This window comes from Coffea arabica, chromosome 2e, assembly GCF_036785885.1.
Source record: "Coffea arabica cultivar ET-39 chromosome 2e, Coffea Arabica ET-39 HiFi, whole genome shotgun sequence".
Lineage (NCBI taxonomy): Eukaryota > Viridiplantae > Streptophyta > Magnoliopsida > Gentianales > Rubiaceae > Coffea > Coffea arabica.
The window spans coordinates 71,273,241-71,295,726 of NC_092313.1; the positions used below are offsets into that span (position 1 = coordinate 71,273,241).

At 33.0% G+C, this 22,486-nt stretch overlaps 1 protein-coding gene across 2 annotated transcripts; it reads left to right on the forward strand.

Annotated features, from left to right (window-relative positions):
* Positions 1-17,313: 17,313 nt before the first annotated feature.
* LOC113732899 (uncharacterized) lies at positions 17,314-22,432 on the forward strand. Of its 2 annotated transcripts, XM_027258934.2 has the most exons (8): positions 17,314-17,501; positions 18,726-18,807; positions 18,896-18,963; positions 19,082-19,179; positions 21,131-21,267; positions 21,431-21,498; positions 21,642-21,705; positions 21,990-22,432. In XM_027258934.2, the coding sequence occupies exons 1-8, from the start codon at positions 17,491-17,493 to the stop codon at positions 22,005-22,007; spliced, it is 546 nt and encodes a 181-aa protein (XP_027114735.1). In that variant the 5' UTR covers positions 17,314-17,490; the 3' UTR covers positions 22,008-22,432. The 2 variants fall into 2 exon arrangements, with proteins under 2 accessions (XP_027114735.1, XP_027114736.1); XM_027258935.1 differs by lacking the exon at positions 17,314-17,501 and having other exon boundaries at positions 18,715-18,807.
* Positions 22,433-22,486: the final 54 nt, after the last annotated feature.

Here is a 22,486-nt window from a genome sequence, read left to right on the forward strand (position 1 = left end):
TTTAATAGTAAAATTACATAAATATCCTTAATATTTTATTATTTATTAAGAAAAAATATTATTTTATTTATTTTTTTAAAAATAAAATAATTATTTTTTATTCTTTTCGAGCTCGGCTCGAGCTCGAGCTTGAAAATTACCAGCTCGTTGAGCTCGAGTTCGAGTTCGATGAAATTAAGTCAAGGCTCAACTCGATAAGGCCAAAGCTCGACTCGACTCGGCTCGTTTGCAGCTCTATTTGTGCCTAACATTGAATATGTTGCTGAGGGAAGCGTACAAATTAACACGGTCTGAATTAGTCAAAAGAAGGTCATATGCGTGCAGCAAAAATTGAATGCTAGATAAAGGGGGCTTCAAGGAATTGTACTAAGCAGGTATTGGCTTGACTAATTTTTCCTGAATTTAGAGTTGGACTTCGATTTGCAAGGAGCATTAAGAAATTAAAATTTTTCATTAACCAAAAATTATAATAAAAAAGCTAAAAAGATTTCTTTCTAATGCAGAAAAAAGAATAATTCATATAGGATAGGTAAAATCATTCTGCACTCCATCACATTATTAGTTTCATTAGGTACATCATGCACCTAATCATATGGCCTTACCTTAATTGGCTTAATCAATAATTAATTTCAACTTTTTGCGCTCTTCTACATCCTAATTCCTAAGGTAATACTCCTTTCTTTAGTTCTGGTGTGCCTTTTGCTAGAAATAGTGCACTTTACCTAATCTTAGTCCCTTGCACAAATTTGGGTAGGGACAAAGGCACCCTATCCATTCCCTTCCTATATTCAGCCCATTAGCACTGGTTCACGCTTCTCACTCGAAGTAGCTGGTCCCCAAGATTAATGATTCTACCAAACAATTTCTATGGTGCAAAATGATTAAAAGGGATCGATTTAGTCCCAGTTAGATGCTTAGAGCAGTAGGAAAATTGTGGCATGGATTTGATGTTAACAGATGCATTTTGCACCTTTTTACATTGTCAACTTTGTAACGTGTAGAGGGTCAAATTCATTCATCTGGCATCTTAATTCAGTCAAGATTTTTCATGAAAAGAATATACAGATGCAACTCTTCAGTTCTTTTCGGGCTTTCCATTGAAGAATCTACTTTAATTTGAAAAATAAAGTGTACAGGAGAAAAGACAAATAAGGATTATTGGCAAAAGACTTTCATCATTCTCCTTTTCTGTAAAGTAGAACAAAACTCCATTTTTGTGTCTGTTCAATTTGTTAAGCAGAGACGTGCACATGTTTTCTTTAGCAAACAAAAACAAAAAGAAAACATCTTTCCATTAGGAAGATTGTTCATTACAGTTGTGGCAAATAGCTGAATAACTTTATCACTTGAACCTTGAGAATACGAGGATTATTTCATACTATGTGTATCAATAATTTGAAGTTAATTGGGTGCAAGTTAATTAATCGTTAAATGAGCATATCTGGCTTTCTTAAGCGTAGTTGTAGCAGTATAAACATGAATATTTTACATTAATCTTACGCAGATAATTAGGTAATTAGATCTCAAAGTTCGTCTTAACTGGTGCTCAAGTAAAAAAAAAAAAAAATGTTGTTACAAATCCCAACTCTTATATCACTAATTAGATGTTTAAGCAAGAAAAGTATTGATGGAAATAAAGCTTTAACAAACAATGAGAATGCAATCGTCTACAAGAAGTAAGAATTACTCATAAGAGTCAGCTAAGATAACAAAAGAGCTCTCCTTTTTTTTCTGAAACAATAAATGCTTGTATTTCTTGTCAAAAGATGTACAAGTGCGAGCAAAGACTCGATATAGCTTTACAAGCGGTAATTATACTACTAAGGAAACGAAAGTTCCTCATCAAAGGTGATGCCTAACGCATAGGTGCTAAGCTTAGAGCTTAGTTGATTCTTATCATTTTGAACTAGACAAAAGGAGCACATATGAAACAAAAGTTTTAATTGAACAATATCATCCACAACAGTTGCTAATCTGATATCCCTTACTTGTTTGGTTCGAATATGGTTGAGGAGTTTCTGATTCTGTTTGATGCTAGAAAAGGAGTAATTCTAGTGCAAACTCAACAAGAATTCAAGCTTGAGGAGTAAGAATTCTGCTTGAGTTTGCATCCAATGATCTCAGTTGCTCTCCTTGATGCTAGATTTTTTGTTGCCACAAGTCAACATATGGAAGCATCTATTTAATCCATGACTAACTTCCCAAAAGGTATATTTTTTTTGAAATCAATTCTCAAAGGTGATGTTTTTCAAATTTCTTCTCAAAGAGTGAAAAGCGTATTTAATGAATGCGTTATTTTTTGAAAATGCATTTTGTGAATGTGTTTTTACATTTGTCTAGGTATTTTTTTTCTAGAACAAATTATTCAATAAATGCATTGTTTAAAAGAGTAAATGTGCCATTTTAGAACTCTCACTATTTGAAACCCTTTTTGGAGAATTACCACTATTTCGAAATTTCCTCCTTAAGCCACCATTGTAGAATATAAAAGGCATATAAAAATGCTTCGATTCGCTATATAGTTTTTCCCTGCAAGATGACTAAGTGAAGATTGCATATATACTATTGTTAGGGCTGTCAACGAGCCGGGTCCGGGTCGGAATTCATTATTCCGGACCCGGACCCGAATTACTATACCGGACCCGGATCCGACCCGTTTACCCGACGGGTCTTTTATTCTATGTTCCGGATCCGGATCCGGCGGGTCCCGGATCCGGGTCGGTCTACCCGAACAAATTTAGCAAAATTTATAATTTCTAATAAAAATGAGAAAAATATATATTTGTAAACTAATTTCTAACTAATGCAAAGAAAAAACCAACTAAGAAAAGAAATCAAATTGACTTTACTCAAATACATCACCCTAATCAAATTATATTGATAAATATATATATTTTAAATTATTAATTCATTTATATCCGGATCCGGGTCTAATACGGGTCGGAATACTATATTCCGTATCCGACTCGTTTTTTTGTTTGACAAAACGGATCCGGATCCGGATCCGGATCCGAGAAATGGAATTAAATCCCTACCCATACCCGCAATAATTTCACGGATCCGGTCCGGATCCGGGTCTAGACCCGACCCGTTGACAGGCCTAACTATTGTCAAAGTACTTAATAAATACTGATTAACATTTATCAAGGTATACTGAGATCATTGGATGCAAATTCAACAAGAAAACACCACGTTTGGTTCATAAGACAATTATACACTAATGTAGCATTGATAATTTCTTTATGGATGATAAATAGGAGCAAATGGATCTTATATGCCAAGAAAAAATCAATTTCTCTTATTGTAAGACGTCGATAAACTCTAGAATATGTAATTGACATTTCCATAATTATACATCCAAAAAAATAAAATAAAGGAAAAAAAATTATATCCCTTCTTGGAGGTTTTAATTTGACATAAAATATACAGAATCGTCACTTCTCAATCCCATGACTTTCTCAATGAAGAAGCAAAAAAGGACCCGAGTGGCCGTCACGGGGACCAGTCAAGGAGCTGACAGTCCTTAACGAAACTTCGGAAGCTGTCATCTCTGATTGGCACTGGCGGGCTCATACTATGAATACTCTCATAGCTTTTGAAACTTTTATTAGTTATCTATCAATTGCTCCAATTTGATGCTGCCCTCTCCGGCTACGTCAATTGAGGCATTTTCCTTAGTTGCATGGACAGAATTGACTGTTTCCTACTTGTTCTTGAAAATCATGTGTTTGATGATTTGAGCAGTTCCGGAAATTATCCCTAGTGCATTTGGCACCTGTAGGTTTGTTGCATGCCTAAGGAATTGAAATATCAACCTTGATTGAGACTTTTGTACGTTATATATGTTTTGAAATGCAAACCTTTTGTAAGACTTGAAAAACCATTGTACCAGTTTAACGTAAGTAATTTACAATTAAACCTTAACCTCGAAGGAAGCCAATAGCTAAGTTATAGGGTAAAATAACTCCGAAATCTCTATATTGTTTGCAAAGGCTAGCTCTACGTAGTCCTCATATTCGTTCCTAGTAAGTAGTCCTCAAATGTTGTCTTTCAGCTATGTGATTAGAGTTATGATATGGAATGTCTTGACGAGTTCGTAGGAGCACTCACTAAAACGGATCCAAGTCTGAATTTTTTGACAGATTAAAGTTAAATTGGAACGATGACTGAAATCCTATCCTCTATATATATATAAAGGAATTGTAATTTTTTTGTTGGGTGGTTTTCATCCGACATTTTAAGGGGCAATTTAGGGATCGTATAAGTATGATACAAGTAATCCACCTCAAAGTACAAATAAGCTATGCTCATTGGAGTATAAGTTTACTAGAGTGCCCTTTGTGAGATGATAATTACATTGGCAAATTGTGCTCATGGGTCGTTAGTGATAGTTTCATTCTTTTAACTACCCGTTTAGTACAATGGGAAGTTAAAAATGTTTAAGACAAAATTAATGGGCCAAAGTAGAAGAACCATTCGAAGACTATTTGTGGACTGTAACCGTAGAAAGTTTGTCTTCTTCATCGTTAAATCTTAAGAAACATTAATTGAGTTTTTCTAACAAAAGACACTCATTTGAACCAGTAATTGCAACATGTTGAAGAGCTCATTAAAGTGTGGGAGGTTAAGAATCATTTGAACTCAACGTTTCAACTGTAACTGAAGACCCCGCGTCTTCTCCCCTATTTGTAGATTAGTTTCTGAACTAACCGGCAATAATGGCAGTCATTAATAGATAAAATTGTGGGTTCAAATGTTTCTGTTTCACACCATCAAAGTTAGATTTGCAGAGGTATACTCATTTTCCCTGATGCTTCTCACTTTGTGAATTGTATAGCTTTGTTTGCATGATAAAATTTTTGAATTAGCTTTTGTTGTAGCTATTGCAAGTGGGTGAAGTATGGGCAGATTTTCTTGTTAGATTGCATTTTGTTCCTCAAGGTACAACGTAATTGTATATTTCCACTTGATGCATGTCACCTATTGCTTAAATGTGATTACAATTTTATTGCATTGATTATAGTTGTGTAGCGTCTTTAACAAGTGTGTGAATGATTGATCCAGTTTTAAAATTATATTATAGATGATGCAATTTTGTTATTTCAATAGCTAAGTGCGTGAGAAGTTGTGTGTGGATTCAAATTGCTATTTGAATAAACAAGTCTCTATATAAAGAAGGCCCCACCTTGGGCCTTCTCCTTAGTCAATGGGTATAAAAAGAGTGCAAATATACCTAGAAAATTTCATGTACCTATAAGTCATTTTAAAGATAAATTCCTAGTTCTACCCGGACATGATCAAGATGAGCTGGTGAAGAAATATTAGGCATCATAACTGCATATTTTGCCACACTCATTACGGTTTTCCAAAAAGTTACGTGATTGTTTCTGTGAATTATGTTAAATTATAACAGTTGTGTAATTCATCTGGCTAGTGTCGATTCCTAATAAAGATTTGTGGTAGATTTAGTGTTTTAGAAAAATATCTGCATCAAGCTACAGTTGTCATTTTATACAACGGATTGTTGATGATAAAAGTAGCTTGAAGGAGAGAATACTGCCTCGCAAAAGAAACATAGAGGACAATTATGAAGAAACAGAACTTCAGGACCAAATAGAACCATTGAAATGAATTAGGATGTTATGGAGTAATTGACCCAACGTGAGGCAGATGTGCTTGACAGGGTTACTAAATCTCAACCCAATACGTGGTTGCAATGCATATGAAATTTGTCTAAATCCATATTTCTTTACTGCTCATTCATCAAGCGAATTCTCTGATCAACATGTGAGAATACTCTTGTCTCGGTGTAACCTTGCAGGTTGGAACTTGTTTGTCTTTTCAAGGTTGCTCTTATTGTGACTTGATTGTAACGTTGTTGGGTAGATTTTATTTGTTCGTGTCTCTTTGTTTATTTGACTGATTCCACCTTAAGGGTCAGTTTTATTATAGTGATTGTAACATACATTATGCTACTTGCAAGGAAAATTTAACTCATCCGAAAAAGAAAAAAAAAAAACTCAATGCCAGGATTGCGTGTTATACACTTACTCCATATACTTACCATTAAGTTTTTATTTTGTTTTTTGAGGCAATTAAACTTGTTTTTTCCCCAGTTCATTAATTGCAAGATAGCTATTTTATTAACAGCAACTTTTTTTTATTCAAAATTTGGACCGATCGTTGTTATGGACTTGCCAAATTTACAACTAATGCCTCCTACCCTAGCTGGATGATCACCACTCGAGCCAAACATGGAGGCACTTGTGAAATGTATTTGTGAAACAAGATAGGCAGTTTAACAAAATTTTTGTTTGGTCAAGCGAACTTAGCAATTATGCTTATTTTTGTGCTTTGAAACAATCGAACAAAATGTTACAAATTCATTTGGGCAATTTTATACTTACATTGGAGCAGGATAAAGTAAAACTGAGATGACACTGCCTGTAAGAGTTCAATCGAGTCATGTTATGAGATCCCATGAAGTAAAAAAAAAAAAAACTGTAGTGAGGAAAGTTACGTACAACAAATACTTCAATAGGATAACAGGGTGAGGAGTGAGAACCTATTATGCTTCATATTATTCTTATTTCTCTCTGTCTCACTCATACACTAATAGATCTATTATTTTTTTAATTAAATAATGTAATTTATGCCTTTTTTTTCTTCTACCTTTTTGGTAATATGTGCTCTTACTTTTTTATTCAATTCTAAAATTTTTATTTATTCCTTTATTTTTATTTTTTTGCAAATAGAACTTCATTTAAATCCAACAAATTTCAGCTTAAAATAATCATTATTATGATGCCATTGTAACTTAATATTTTAGCATAAATTTTCTTTTGACATGCAACATGCAATTTTCCTTTGAATTCTACTTATTTATCATGTCTGTAAGCAACTAACACTATTAAAACTTTACCCTTTTTTTCTCTTTTATACTTGTCATGTAAATTTTAACTTTTATCTGTAATCATGTAAGACTTGATTTCTATTAAGTAGTCATATTCTCTAATAATTAGATGAAAATAAGTTTAAATTACGTTACGTTATGTATCCCATGATTATTGAAGGAAAAGTAAGGCTATTTTTTGGGATTCTTTTCAATTTAAACTATTATTTATTTTGGTTTCAATTACATTCTGTTTGGAAAAGAACCATATGAGTAAAATTTTAAAAATAAAAAGTATAAGAGAATGTAGAATTAATATACAAGAAATTATTACAACCAAAATCAATTTAGTAAATCATAAAAATAATTGATGAATTAATGAGAGAGAGAGAGAGAGAGAGAGAGAGAGAGAGAAGAATGTGAATAAATGAGTAGGAAAAAACTTTAATTAGAGAGAGGAGAAGAGGAGTAATTAATGGATCTAAAAAAAATCATAAAAAATATATGAAGTTGACTGATTAAGGGTAATCTTAATATATGTGAATAAGATATTGTTCTTCGAAGCATCCTTCAATTAAATAGAGTTCCTCAACCATTTTTACATTTTCATTCATCTTTCTGACCGTCATTAAAAATAGTAACAAATTGTATCAAGGTATGTTTCTTGTTATTAGTTCTAGATTGATGGGTTGGTAGAGAATGGGTGCCTTACAAAAGATTTGACTTGGTGATGCCTGAGCAACTATTTACCAAAACAAAAACACACAGAAATTAGACAATTATTGGACAAAAAAGAAGAGGATAAAACACTCATACGATCTTCATAAATCCAATCCTGCCTCTACACTATTTACACTTTTAGAGTAAAGGTGAAAAGTGTTTGAGATAAAAGCGGCCAACCAGTACAAAATTTGTTTTTCGTTTTTCAAATCCATGTTTTGCATGCATCAAAAAGAAAATAAAATTTTGGTTGACATAATTTATGTTGTCAATTCCTTTCAAGAACTATAAGTTGAACTGCCATCTGATGTTTCTTTTACGTTTTTCAAATTGTGCTCTACATTTTCACATTGTTTGCACAATATTTGTAGTGACTGATTTCTTTCATTTTCTTTTCAACCCAAATTTGATGTGGGTTAGCATAGTTGCGGAGAGATGAGTTTCAACGCTGGAGAATTCATCTAACTGCTAAAATGGCATTAGAAAAATTGATCACAAAAATTCCAGGGATCCAAACTGGACATAGGGTTTGCCTGTACAAGTGCAAGCAAAAGGATCCTACAAGAAATTCATTTCAGTTCTTTTGTTTGGTTCGCATGTTAGTTTTTCATACCAACCGGTCATTCTTTGATTCTTCACACTAGTGCCTTCTTGTTTTTATTTCAACACGTTGGATTTTCAAAATTCATCCGATGTCTTCTTCTGCACCATCTTGAATTAAAGAATGCCATGTTTGAGAGGATTGAATGAAATTTTAATTAACTTCTAGAATTATTTTTGAATTTATTTCAAATCTATATATAAGAAAATTCCCATTACGCTAATATGTTAAGGATAAAAATCTCGAAAAAGTCTACCAAATAACCCAATATATAAGTCAGAAACCCAACTCTGACCTAAAAGTTTAAGCCATTAGGTCAATGTGAAACATAATCCTTACTCATCTGCCAAACCTTGGCTCTTTGGTTTAAGGACAACCGGATCTTTTGCCAAACCCATGGCGCACCTAATCCAACACTAGCTAAACTCCTTAGCACTTTGACACTTCGGTCCACCACCAAAAAGAGAACTTTCACCGGTCCAATTCCCAGAAAAATCCACTTGTTCATGTCCAGTTTCGCAATTTGAAACTCTGATATCAATTTAATAGGGGAAAACACCTCGAGAGAGTTCACCAAAGAGCTTAATATATAAATCAAAAATCCAATTCTGATCCAAAAACTTAAACCATTAGGTCTTAGACCCTTACTTACATATTAAATGCTCTTTCTTCATCTCTCGAACCAATGTGGGACATAATTATTACTCATGAACCTAACATAATAGACCAATGTAAAATAAACCATCTGGATAGAAGATTTTGCTAATTTCGAGATTCGAATTTGTAACTGAGAATGCCATCTTAATATCTCATTTGAAGAATAATACCACCCTCAATCAATTATTGAAGTAAGTCTAAAAGCTTTACAACCCATAGATGGTTTTACAGGAGAATAATTGGCTTAAGATTGTGCAGTGGTTCCTTGGGCTGTAAACACCAGAAAGACTACAAGCGCTTCATCATCAATTAATCATAGCAATGCCTGACTATGTGATCGATTTAGCAATGCCCCATACTAATAATTCACTCTTTTAAACATTGATCTTGGCTTTACTGTCGTAATGGAATTGTAGAGACGAAAATGAATTGTGCAAGAAAGGTTATGAGTTGATAATCTAAGCCTACAAAATACTTGGAGAATTCGTTAGTGATCTAAGGCTGTTTTCATTTGCACTTGGAGCACTCAAACTGGATCTAGATGACATAGCATAGCAGAAAATTAATAGCTTAAAAAAAAACCGTACTTTTCACTGAAAACAATCGACTTCGTTCACGATATTAAGAAGTATAGAAACAACCTATGTAATCCCAACAAGGAAAACTGGTGATCAAGCCATAGTATCCAATGTAAAGAACAGATATGGTAGCAAGTTTTCTAAGTAGAAATTAGACAGAACTCGCAGGACTCAAGTGAACTTATCCATCTTTAGCAAGTTGAGAGACTGCAAAAAAGTTAAAAGTAAACTGAATATGGTGCACTGCATATATGGTCTCGATATTCTCAATTCTGCATTTATTAGTGGTTTTTATCATCTCATGATTTCGTCCTTCCAAGTCGATTCGATGATTGAATACTCTCTTGTGTTCCACAGATAATGGGATCTGTCTAGTATTTCAAGAGCAAGCATCAAGGTTGCTGTCTGAGATATTTAGTCCGACAACAAGAATTATGAAAATCATAAGTGTTTGGAATTTACTTCCTTGTCGTATAAATAATTTTGATCATCTACCATGTTTGTAAGGTTTCAAATGGACATTGTGCCTATTGCCTTCTTAATCAACCGATAAGCATTCACGAAAAGAGACTTTTAGAGGGAAAATGGCATATATACAACGCTCTTTGTCTTTATCACAGTTCTCTGCACAATTTATTACACAAGTAAAATAAAAATCAAGAACACTTTGGCTAGACAAATAAAAGGAATATAACATTAAATGATATTTTTCGAGTATCTCCATAAAAATTCAATAAGACTAATATGACAAAACTATAAAGAATGTATTTATATTACTTGTTAATGAGTTGCTTTTATTGTTTAACTTAATTAGCATGCAACCTCAAAAACCTTGAAGTGATTTGACCATCTAGCTTACCACGATTGATAAAGGTTCCCCATACATAACTACGGTGAATGTTGCACATAGCTACAACTCCCACAAATGTCCGTCTAGCATCTCCATTAAATGCTACCACGGTCACAAAGCACGAGAATAAATAGAAAAAGTATATAAATGTAAGAGAGGTTAATAAGTATTAGTATGTGTGTGTATATTGGTTACAAGTAGGGGTGTCAAAATGAGTGATTTGGTCAGGTTTGAGTTGGGTAAAATGGATAATGGGTATAAGTGAGTCAACCCATTTATACTCATTTAATTAGATGAGTATAAATGGGTAAGTCAAAAAATGAATTGGGTAACCCAATTACCCATTTATAACCCATTTATTTTAACTTTTTGTAAACTCATTTAAATTCATTTTTGCAAACTAAGTTATCAATTTATACAGCTCTTTGCACCCATCATTAGTTTTAAATATTTATTTATAATGCTGTATAAGCTTAATTACCAATTTTTTCTCATCCATACTCTATGTCGCAAAATTACATATTATTTAATAATTGAATAATAAGAATATAAAAATTTGAACTAAGTACTATAAAAGCTAATATAAAAACTTAATCCAAAAATTATGAACCCCTAACATTTTTTTTCATATATAAATTTAAATTTTCATTTTGGAAAGATAAAAAAAGAGGCTAAAACTTATCATAAATTGGTAATGTTGAAAAATGAGCAAGTTAACAAACTAAGAGAAAATAAAATGATAAGATAATAAAACCAACAAATAATAATAATAATGAAGCAAAAGTAGTTAACATCATGACAAAATGAAAATTTTGAAAGAAAAAAAAAGGGGGTGGGGGAAGAGAGGAGACTTGGGGGAAGAAAATTTTAAACGGGTTAATTGGATTTAATGTGTTACCCAATAATACCCATTTAATATATGGGTATTATTGGGTAACCCATATATACCCATATACAAAAATTTAAGATACCCATATCCATCTATTCATGGGCAGGGATGGATAAATTTAGTTAAATGGGTTGGTTTGCCACCTATACAATTAACCTTACAGTTAATGTACCTAATTGCTAGAATTCAAAAAATTGGTTGGTTATATAAGAGATGAATAAGAGTACAACAATCTTATGATTTTGGAAGGATTGATCTCCATCTCGTGAAGTAGGCTTATTCATTTTATCGATCAGCAGAAAAAAGCCACTTCGCATGAGCTAATTCTTGACCAAATGCATGCCCTTAATTAATAACCGAAAGATCTTCTCTTGGTTTCAAACATCAGTTGTCTTCATTTCCCACCTTCGAGATCTTGCCCTTTGCTGGTCTCTTTAGTATGGTTTGCCATGTCTTCTTCATCCATCATTTCAACTGTTTTTGATGGAGTGTCTTGTTCTTGTAGATGATGAAGTAGACAATTAGCTGAAGTGAGCCGAGCACTATTCCAACCGTATTTGGGATCTGAAATCAAGCAAATCAACATTATTATTAGCAGAAATGCACTAAATTTCAAGACTACGTTAACTTAGAGGGTGAAACTTACCAGGACATAAAAGTCATTAACGATTGATTTTGCGGACTAAATATTTGAAAAATCAGGATATGTACCCAACATCCTTCATATCCAGCCTACGAAGAAGTTATACCTTGCCAATGCATTATTCGCATAATCATAAATTGATAAACATTAGGGTTACTCACATCTACTTCCTCTAAAGTTTGGCCAAATTGTAAAATCTACGTATATGATTTGGCCAAATAACTGTCAAACGTTTGTCAAATACCCCCCCCCCCATCTTAATTGTCATTAGAAATGATGCTTGCATTAGCAAAATACTATATGTTTAAAAGCCCCAAAATACAAAAGTGTATTTGATAAATGTTGCTGTCTCATGAATAAGATATATCCAAGCACGCCTTTTTCTCAAATTTTCCGTGAACAAAAATTTTAGACTTGATTAATAATTCATATGGTCACAGTAGTAGAGTCTCATATACTGTCTTTCACTATTTGATATGATAATCTAATCCTTTTTTTCCCCTAAAAGCCCTTTTACAAAGAATGAAGGGGGTTAAATAAAGTCGAATTGGAGTTAAGAATATTGGGAATAAAAATAAATAATTGTGCAGGTTAAAGCCAATTAGAGCAAAGTTGCTCTGGCAGACTAGCATCACGGCCAGCCAATTGCATTTCTTCAAGGGACTCTATGTGTGCTTTTTGGTTCTACTATTTCACTGATTTCTTGAATCGCAACGATAAAGGGTTATTGCCCCTTGTTTACCAGAAAAGGGACAAAAAACGAAGAGAAAAAAAGATTTTCTTTTCTTTTTTTTGTTTAAGTACTTAATTAATGTGTTACAAGTCGAACTTTATCCATGCTAGTTTATAGAAGCATCCTGAATGCCAAAACAAGGGGTTATTGCCTCTTGTTTACCAGAAAAGGGACAAAAGAGGAAGAGAAAAAAAGATTTTTTTTCTTTTTTTGTTTAAGTACTTAATTAATGTGGTACAAGTCGAACTTTATATATGCTAGTTTATAGAAGCATCCTGAATGCCAAAACAAGTTGGTTCAATTGACAAGGATAGATAATTTCTTCATAAAAAATCATCTGTTCGAATCTCCTATTGATATGAGCGTCGGCAGACGAGAACGCGGATCATTTTCTCACAAAGGTCATGTGTGTTCGAATCCCTCTCCTCATGTGAGGACTAGTAAACGAGAGCTCACGTGAGGATTGGTGAACAATTTATAACAACCTCTATAAATACAACATTTTCTAATCCGTGGTGGTTAATCCATCCAAACTTTTATTCAAAAAAAAAAAAAAAATATATATATATATATATATATATATAAGCATCTTGAATTCTATATGTTGGATATTTTAATAAGAAGTATCACATGTTTATTTTGAATTCAAGCACAATAAATTATAAATTCTTTAATGAATTTTCAGCTACAAATTCAATTATTCAAAAGTGTAACTTATGTCTTAAAAATGAGATTTATGTCTTAAATTGTGTAACCTACATAATGATTAGGTTTATGAATTCATTTAGTGAATTTTTTACCTTTATACAATGAACTTGGACTTTTCAATTTGTAGCTAAAAATATGAGGTATTAATTCCTTTTAATGTGGGTATTTTTAATTTCTTAACTTATAAATAGAGGCATCTATCAACCAAACCTGAGACGTATTTAGTCATTTCTAGACTATCTTCTACTTTTCTTCCTCTTACTATAATTGGATTTTATAAGGCAAAGAACAGTGTTGTGTGAGATTTATATCTTACTCCAATAGTGTAGATTGGAGTAGACTACCGTGAGGAAAATGTTGGGCTGTTGTATCTTGGATGCGACATGCTGAAACCTATTACACCAAAAAATACTCCGTAGGAGCACGAATCATTTTAAAGAGAGCAACCTAGTCCGCGTCTTAACTCATGCCAAATTAACTTTTTATGGTACAAATTATTTGCATTTTTTAATGCAATATTGAGGTATGAAATTTTTGTAAATTTCTTTGTTAAATTTCATTAGAGAAATTATTGTTACTTATATGATTATTTTGGCCAAGAACCAACAATTTTAAGACAGTAGCCTCTTATTGCAAAAGAATTTTTTTGCTTAATTTTGAGTAGTGTGATCAAGGAAAAATCATTAGGGTTGCGGCTCCCTTTAGATTCAAGTACATCAATGAGTCTTAGCTAAGTTTTTGTTGCTTATTAGTGTGTGAGTAACTTGGAAAATGTCTTTCTATACAATTTCGACCATTGACATATTTTGTACCTAGAGCTAATTTTTCTCACTACTTTGAGATGCCACAATTTTAAAATTTCATACCGGAGTATCATAGTTGCTTGTTGATGATAACTGGTACAAGTTATTAGGTTTGGATAACTGTCAATATATCTAGTGATTGATAATGGCATTAAGTTCTTGAGTACTTAAGTCACTCTGTGTAGCAGTAATCTTAGAATAAATATCTTCAATATTGCTTAATACATTGTATCTCAATATTGCATCATATGCTATAGAAATATGATAAATAGTGGGGGTGTCTAAGTCCAATAGCTAATATAGAGCGTGACCTTTAAATGCTCTAAGCATTTACTTTACCATTTTGATACAGACTTTGAAATTTGATTGGGAGATTTTATTAGGAATTATATTATGAGTTCCTTAATCCTTGGTTTGAGTGTGTAGATTAGTGATGACCAATAAATGATGCCTAATGCCAAGGTTTAAAACATAGTGGTCGTAGAAAGTGGTGAAAAAAATATGGTGATATCATTTTATTTGCTCAATTTATGAGTATAACTTTTGAATTTATTTTGATCTTATTTTGAGTTTTGCAGACTAGTACTCACTAAAAAGTATGATTTGATGTGAAGGTATTCGAAATATTTTCTTGGTATTTTTGTAAAAGTAAAATTAACCATGGAGTTTTTTGAGAATGGCTTCTAGTGCGCTACTAGATTACTGGCTATTGAGAAAAAAAAATTGAAAAAATTGAATATGAGCAAATATATGCTTCTATTATTTGGCAAATATAAATAGATGAGAAAATTTCTCATCAAAGATTGGTTCAATATATATATTTGGACCACTAAGAGAAATTACTTGAAAAAATTCGAGAACATCATATCTTTGCTAATTTATTATGTAAAAGATAAATCTCATACTTGAGTCAAGGATATGATATACATCGAGAGGGATAAGACAAAAGCCTAATATACGTTAAAAATCACCTATGAGGATACAACCACATAAGGACTGGAAATCCTAAGAACTAGGTTGAAGACAAACAAATCATAGAGTGGTTTGATTGATTAATATGCACTACTTTGGTTAAATTGTTCATCCCTATGATGTAAGTGAATTTGTGATCCTATGACGATAAATGAGGTTGGGATTTTTAATCCCTTAATGAGCTATATGACCCTTGTGGATGGGATTTCTAAATCATAGGAACATCCTTGATAGACTCACCTATATGAGTATGGAAGTGGAGCTTCTTCCTATGAGAATTTGGCTTGGTTCTCTAGAGCATTCAAGAAAACTAGGATAAAGTACAAAACCATAAATGTGCTGACTTATGAAACTTGTTTTAGAACATTGAAAGGTTCGTGTGTGTGATATGATTCTACATGCCCTTAAATAGTCATCATTTAAAGGTTAAGTCCATTTTAACTCAGGAATTGTTGAGCACAAAGTGAAGGTTTAAAGGCATTGCCACCTTCATTATGCCTGAACTTTTAATCTTTGCCGTATTAAGTGTTAAGTTTTGAGTATTATATTTTTTTATTAAAATAAGTGGGGGATTGTTGGATATTTTAATAAAAAAATATCATATGTTTATTTTGAATTCAAATATAATAAATTACAAATTCTTTAATGAATTTTCAGTTACAAATTCAATCATTCAAATTGTAACTTATGTTTTAAAAATGAGATTTATGTCTTAAATTGTGTAACCTACGTAATGATTAGGTTTATGAATTCATTTAGTGAATTTTTTACCGTATACAATGAATCTGGACTTTTCAATTTGTAGCTGAAAATATGAGGTGTTAATTTCTCTTAAAGTTGGTATTTTAATTTCTCAACCTATAAATAGAGGCATCTATGAACAAAACTTGAGACATACTTAGCCATCTCTAAACTATCTTTACTTTTCTCTCACTATAATTGGATTTTATAAGGTAAAGAGCAGTGTTGTGCGAGATTTCTGTCTTACTTCAATAGTGCAAATTGGAATATATTATAGTGAAGAAAAGGCTGAACTATTGTATCCTAGAGGTAACGTGCTAAGATCTACTACACTGGAGAATACTCCATAGGGGCGCGAATCGTTTTATAGAGAGCGACCTAATTTATGTCTCAATCCATGTCAAATTAAATTTTTATGGCACAAATTATTTGTATTTTTTTAATGCAATATTGAGGTATGAAACATTTTTTAATTTCTTTGTTTAATTTCATTAGAGAAATTATTGTTACTTATAATTTTCTACTGAAATTTAACAAAAAAAATTAACAAAAATTTCATACCTCAATATTGCATGAAAAAATGCAAATAATTTGTACCATAAAAAGTTAATTTGGCATGAATTGAGGTATGGATTAGATCACTCTCTTTAAAACGATTTGCGTCCCTATGGACTATTTTCCGGTGTAGTAAGTTTCAGCACGTTGCCTCCAAGATACAACAGTCTAACCTTTTTTTTCACTGTAGTCTACTCCAATCTACGCTACTGGAGTAAGACAAAAGCCTTATACAACACTGCTTTTGCCCTCTAAAATTCAATTATAGTAAGAGAAAGAAAAGTAGAAGATAGTTTAGAGATGGCTAAAGGTTTTGTTGATAGATGCCTCTATTTATAGGCTAAGAAATTAAAAATACGAACATTAAGAGAAATTAACACCTCATATTTTCAGTTACAAATTGAAAAGTCCAGATTCATTGTATAACGGTAAAAAATTCAGTAAATGAATTCATAAATCTAATCATTACGTAGGTTACACAATTTAAGACATAAATCTCATTTTTAAAACATAAGTTAGACTTCTGAATGATTGAATTTATAACTGAAAATTCATTAAAAAATTTATAATTTATTGTGTTTGAATTCAAAATAAACATGTGATATTTTTTTATTAAAATATGCAACACTAATGAACACAATGTTACGTGTGTTCGAATTCCTTTACTCATGTGAGGTTTTGTAAGGGAGCTCATGTGAGAATTGACGAGTGATCTATAAAAACTTTTATATGTATGATATTTTCTGATTGGTGATAGTGATTGGAATCGAATCCACTCAAAGTTTTATTAACAAAAAAAAAGAAGCATATTGAATTCCATTTTTTTTCCTTTTGGTATGGCATTCCTAAGCTTGTGGTAGTGATTGGAGTCCAACCTATCTAAATTTTTATTCACAAAAAACAAAAAAAAAAAAGAAAGAAGTTTCCTGAAATTTTTTTTTTCGCAGTTTTGAGCTTTATACTGGTGTCTCACTAACCACGATCTCTGGATTCAACTTTAGCTTGGTCATAACGCGGCTGTTTTAACTTTTTAACTCGAGGCCATTCATATAAAGCTCTGTTCATAATTCAGGAGCACATACTTTCCATTTCACTAAATCCCTCCTCAGCTTAAACCCTTGTGTCTTTCTCGGAAAATCGAGCAAAAAATGTTCAAGAAGTGAGTTTTCGTTATTCCTCCTCTGACACTCTTAGATTCTTCTGATTACTAATTTATGCTGCAAAATTCTTTCATTTTTTCTTGGGTTGGGGGGAAGGGTTACTTGTCCAATGTAGATATTAAGGTTTGTGTTTGGGTTCAAGTAGTTTAACTCTCGGTTTTCAATTGGAATCCCATTTCGTGATTTTGCTGATTTAATTGTGTATTGTGTGTTAGTTTGTGGGTTTGTTGTATTATCTCTGCCTGTTGTTTTGTTTGTTTGTTCGTTGTTTTCAAGTTATTGTTAGATTTGGGGATTCATCTTGTGAGTTGGGCTTCTGGGTTGTAAGGTTATTGGGGGTTTGAGAGCAATTAATTGTTGCAGTGAATAGCTTAGATAAGGATTTTCTCTGGGATAAGTAGGGAAGATAGATAGCATTTATCGTTGAAAAATCGAAATTTGACATTAAATATGATACAGATTTTTTGCGGCGAGGAAGATTTTTATTTGATATCAAGGGTGATGAACTGTGTAAGAGCTTCAAAAACATGTTTTCCTGAAATACTCGAGACACTTTTGGTGTTTCATATAGTACGGATATAAGCTGTTGAGGAAAGTTATTTGAAAGAAAGTGAAGGTGAAGAGATACCGGTTTGGAAGTGTAGTAGTTTAACTTTATTCTATCACTGTTATTCAAGTTGCAAGGTTTTGAGGAGAAAGGGATTATATGAACTATTGACAGTCTGTATGGCTGTTCGTCTGCTGAGTTGAAGGAGATTTTATTTGTTCCTTTCAAATTCATTTTTTATAGTCCCTGGTCCACCCTCACCCTTAGGTGGAAGAAATGAAATTCTAATCAACCTGGCAATAGGACTAATGAGGTGAATAGTTTCAGGACCTAGGCAAATGAGGAGAGTAGGAGTCATGTAATCAAATTGCCATTTAAGTTGAATTTTTATTCCTTCGCTGTGTGGAATAATGGCTAAACAAGTGTATGAAAGAAACTCTGGCTTATGTTGGTTTGCAACACTTTTGCCATATATCAAGGTTGACACCGTTTGTGTTGTATTGAGTTAAACACCATTTGTGTCCTCTGTGATTAAATTCAAACAAACTGTAGTTGATGTTAATGATGTTCAAGTTACTTGTTTGAGGAGTTCAGGTCCTGCAGTCTTGTTCTTTAGCAGTTACTAATATGCAGAGTAAAATAACCCTTTGGGTATTTTCCTTTGAATGTTTTGCAGGTTCACATCCGAAGAAGTTTCTGGCCAAAACCAAGTAAAGGCATCTGTGCAACGCAGAATCCGCCAAAGTATTGCGGAAGAGGTCTTAATTAGGGCTATACCTATCACATTACTCTGTACTTTCACTTTAGTTCTAGCACTTATCAATCTTGTAATCCTTTTTGTTGCAGTATCCAGGACTTGAACCAGTATTGGACGATTTGCTTCCTAAGAAATCCCCCCTAATAGTTGCAAAATGGTTTTCTTTTCTTCAATGATCTTTAAATCCTTGTATTTTACTTCTGCCTTTTATCAATTAGATTATGACCTTGAATCTAACTTTCTACTCTTCTTTTGCTTTCTTTTCTGTTTGTAAGCCCAAATCATCTGAATCTTGTTATAGTGAACAATGTGCCACTTTTCTTCAATATACGTGATGGACCGTACATGCCTACTCTTCGACTTCTTCATCAATGTAAGTCGGTCATTCATTACATAGTTTCTACCCCATTTCTCTAATTTCTTCTAAACATTGCCATCTATCATGTATTTAGGCTAAAAAGTTTCCTGTTGATTTGACAATGTCTCAACATGCATGGTAAGTCAGTTGTATTCCTGGGGGAATAGAAGCTCAATATGCAGTGGGGAATGGGGGGAGAGAAAGAGAGAAATATAATCCACCACTGATTTCCTTTAAAATTTCCAAATGATTGCCCCAGGGAATGTCAGCAGTTGTAGTCTATACCAGGAATCTGGTTTAATACTATGAAGATATGTATCAAGCTTGTGTAAGTTTGAAAACTTGTAGCACATTTTTTTACAAAGTTACAGAATGTAGCTTATTTATTACGAAGTTGTCCATTTGCAATGATGAGTTCGTTTAATAATCTACATTTGAATATTTGAAAGGCTTATAAGATATCATACTTAAAAAACCTGCATCTAAATGTCTTGTTTAAGATCTATTGGGTAATTTGGTTGGATTGGCGATGGTCCTCAATCCATGTCCAGGTCCAAGTTTAAAACTAGTATAAGATGCAAAATGCTGGGATGCAGAGAGTTTGATTCTAGCAGTCATCCTTCTTAGTTTTCATTTGTGAACCATTTGGTTTTCATATTGAAGATCTTGTTTCTGTTTGGTTAATTGCTTTCAACAACCAGCTAGCTGACATATCATCCAGCATTATGTTAATTTACCAAGAAAAAAAAAAGAAGCGTAACACTGGGGTTCCCTGCTGCATTTTGCATACTAACAATGAGATCACTAAAAGTAATTTTACCTGCAATGAGATATGTAAGCAATGCTGTTAAACGTAAAATACAATGGTGTCGAACCACAAACTGAGTCATGTACACATCAGTTTCTTAGGAGAACCATTGTACCTATTCTGTGGAATTATGTACGAAAAGAAAATGTAGTATGTCATTTATATAGATCACATCATACTTTGATACAAAAGTTTAGTTGTGTTAATCCATTTATTATATGCTTAACTATATATCCCAGTGAGTTGTGTACTTGTGTGTAAAAAATTCTTATCTTCACAGGATAATCTAGTGTGGTGTTACCTTGTCATGTTGATTGCCACCTTTGGGTCTCAAGAAATTGTAGTCACTAATATGGAATGGTTCTGTCATCCAGCATGATTTGTTCAATCCTCAGATAATCGATGTTAACTGTTCTTGGATTACTGTGAAGGAATGACAGAAAGACATCATAAAAAGTGCTTCAACATCAAGAGAAAAAATGTAAAAATAAAAACCAGATTTCAACTGGTGCTGACTTATACACAGTTGAAATGAGAACAGAACAGTTTAAGAGCCCTAGAGAGATGGTGGCTGAGAGATGCGTTGCAGTCACCTGTCATTAGCATGCATAAACAAGTATGCAGCAATAGTACAGTCAATAGGTTCATTATGTTTTTAGCTGCTTAAACAAATATATTTGAATGTGGTGCTGGTTGCCTTGAGTGTGCAAAAGTTTAGACTGTACTCAAGGATTCTCATTCAACCAGAAAAAGAAAAATGCTGAACAGTTTCAGGATTACTAGTGCTGGAGGCTAAGTTGGATGATATGGAAAATGCTTTGACAACTTATGAGCACCTTTAGTAGTTTGCTCTTGAGAAGTAAATGTTTTCTCCTTGTTTTCCATCGGCAGAGTGGAACTCTTCTTTTCTTATTGCTTTACTCTGCAGGGATTTCTGATCAAAACTGCACTTATCTGCTGATTCAAGAAGAAGTTTCTTTCTAAAACTCTTTTTTCATTAGGGGACAGGTGTTGTTTACATTATGTTGGAGTAAAAAAATTTAATATTGCACATTAAACATGTTTCCTTGAGCAAGTTGTGGCATCAAAATCATTATAGTCTAAGGGTTGTCAAAACTAGTCTATAATTACTTTTGCATGTATTTCTCTCTTTCACAGATCCAAATATCATGAAAAAATTCCAAGTTGATAGGGGCGCGATTAAATTTGTCCTATCTGGTGCGAATATTATGTGTCCTGGGCTTACGTCTCCTGGAGGTGCTTTGGATGATGACGTGGAAGCAGATTCCCCTGTGGTAAGTACAAGAATCATATTCTTCATTGCTTTACCATGTCCATTTCTATAATCTAATTAGATATATAAAGATATTTGGTTCGATGTGCTGTTGTGCCATAGTTGTATCAATTTTGGTTTGATTGTGGTCTTAAAATTTATGACTCGTTGACTTCAATTATCAGGCTATAATGGCTGAAGGAAAGCAACATGCTCTCGCTATTGGTTTTACTAAAATGTCAGCTAAAGATATGTAAGTTTGTTGTAAGCTGTTAGGAAACTTCGACTGTCCTCTGATGTTTCTTTCCTTTTTCACTTTGCATTTTCTTCGTTTTGATCATGTTATGTTGGTGAGTACGTTCACTATGTTTTAAAAATTATTCTGTGCTATTGTAGAAGGTCAATCAATAAAGGAATTGGTGTGGATAATATGCATTATCTTAACGATGGACTCTGGAAGGTATATTCTTTTCTAGTTCATTTCTTTGGTCTCTTAAAGCATTAAGGTGGTTTTATTTATCTTTTGGAGGTTTTCTGTATTTCTTGAAATTTCCTCATGAATGTTACAACCATCGGAATTGCATCTTATCAGCAGTTTCTTTAGATTTTGGCATTGTAAGTGGTTAAGTAAGTTGAGTTCATTGATTTGTTCATCAAATGGAAAATTTTTTTCTATTTGTTCTGCTAGCTACATTTCATTATGCAAATTGGTATCTATGGCATTAATTCAAAGTGTATTTACAGATGGAGCGTTTGGATTGAGCTGACACAACGGTCAAAGGATGTCCAATTTGCAAGAAAATGAATAAGTTTTACCTGCTAGAAAAGCTGCTTCTTTTCTGCAATAGTTTTCAGTTAATCTGGATGCTGGTGGTAAAGTCAGAGTTTTCTTGAGACCCTTTTTTCTGCCTTGGAGGGTTTACAGGTTTTGGTTCTGAAAATGTATAACAATTGTATGAATGTTAGGTTATGCCCCTCTTGAGTGTGGATCTTAAAGCAGGGGCTGGTCCTCAAACATCTTGAGGCTGAACTTTAGTCATCTCTTCAATTTTGTTGCATAGTTGAGCCAAAAAAATGTAGAAATTTTCGAGAAATCGTGAAAATAGAAGTTGGAACCCGTTAAAATTTGTTGGAGAGACAAGCCTACCTTATATGTTGAAGCTCCAATGGCCATCTTCTTTTGATAATTGTCTTGGGTTTGCTTTATTAGTTCTACGTGGAGTACTTATCCAACAGGTTAT

Bases quoted from the DNA above. Each gene is read 5' to 3' on its own strand.
- LOC113732899 (XM_027258934.2), top strand. The intron at 18,964-19,081 runs GTTTTCTTTTCT...TCTGTTTGTAAG, and splicing joins CCCCTAATAGTTGCAAAATG to CCCAAATCATCTGAATCTTG. The intron at 19,180-21,130 runs GTAAGTCGGTCA...TCTCTTTCACAG, and splicing joins TCTTCGACTTCTTCATCAAT to ATCCAAATATCATGAAAAAA.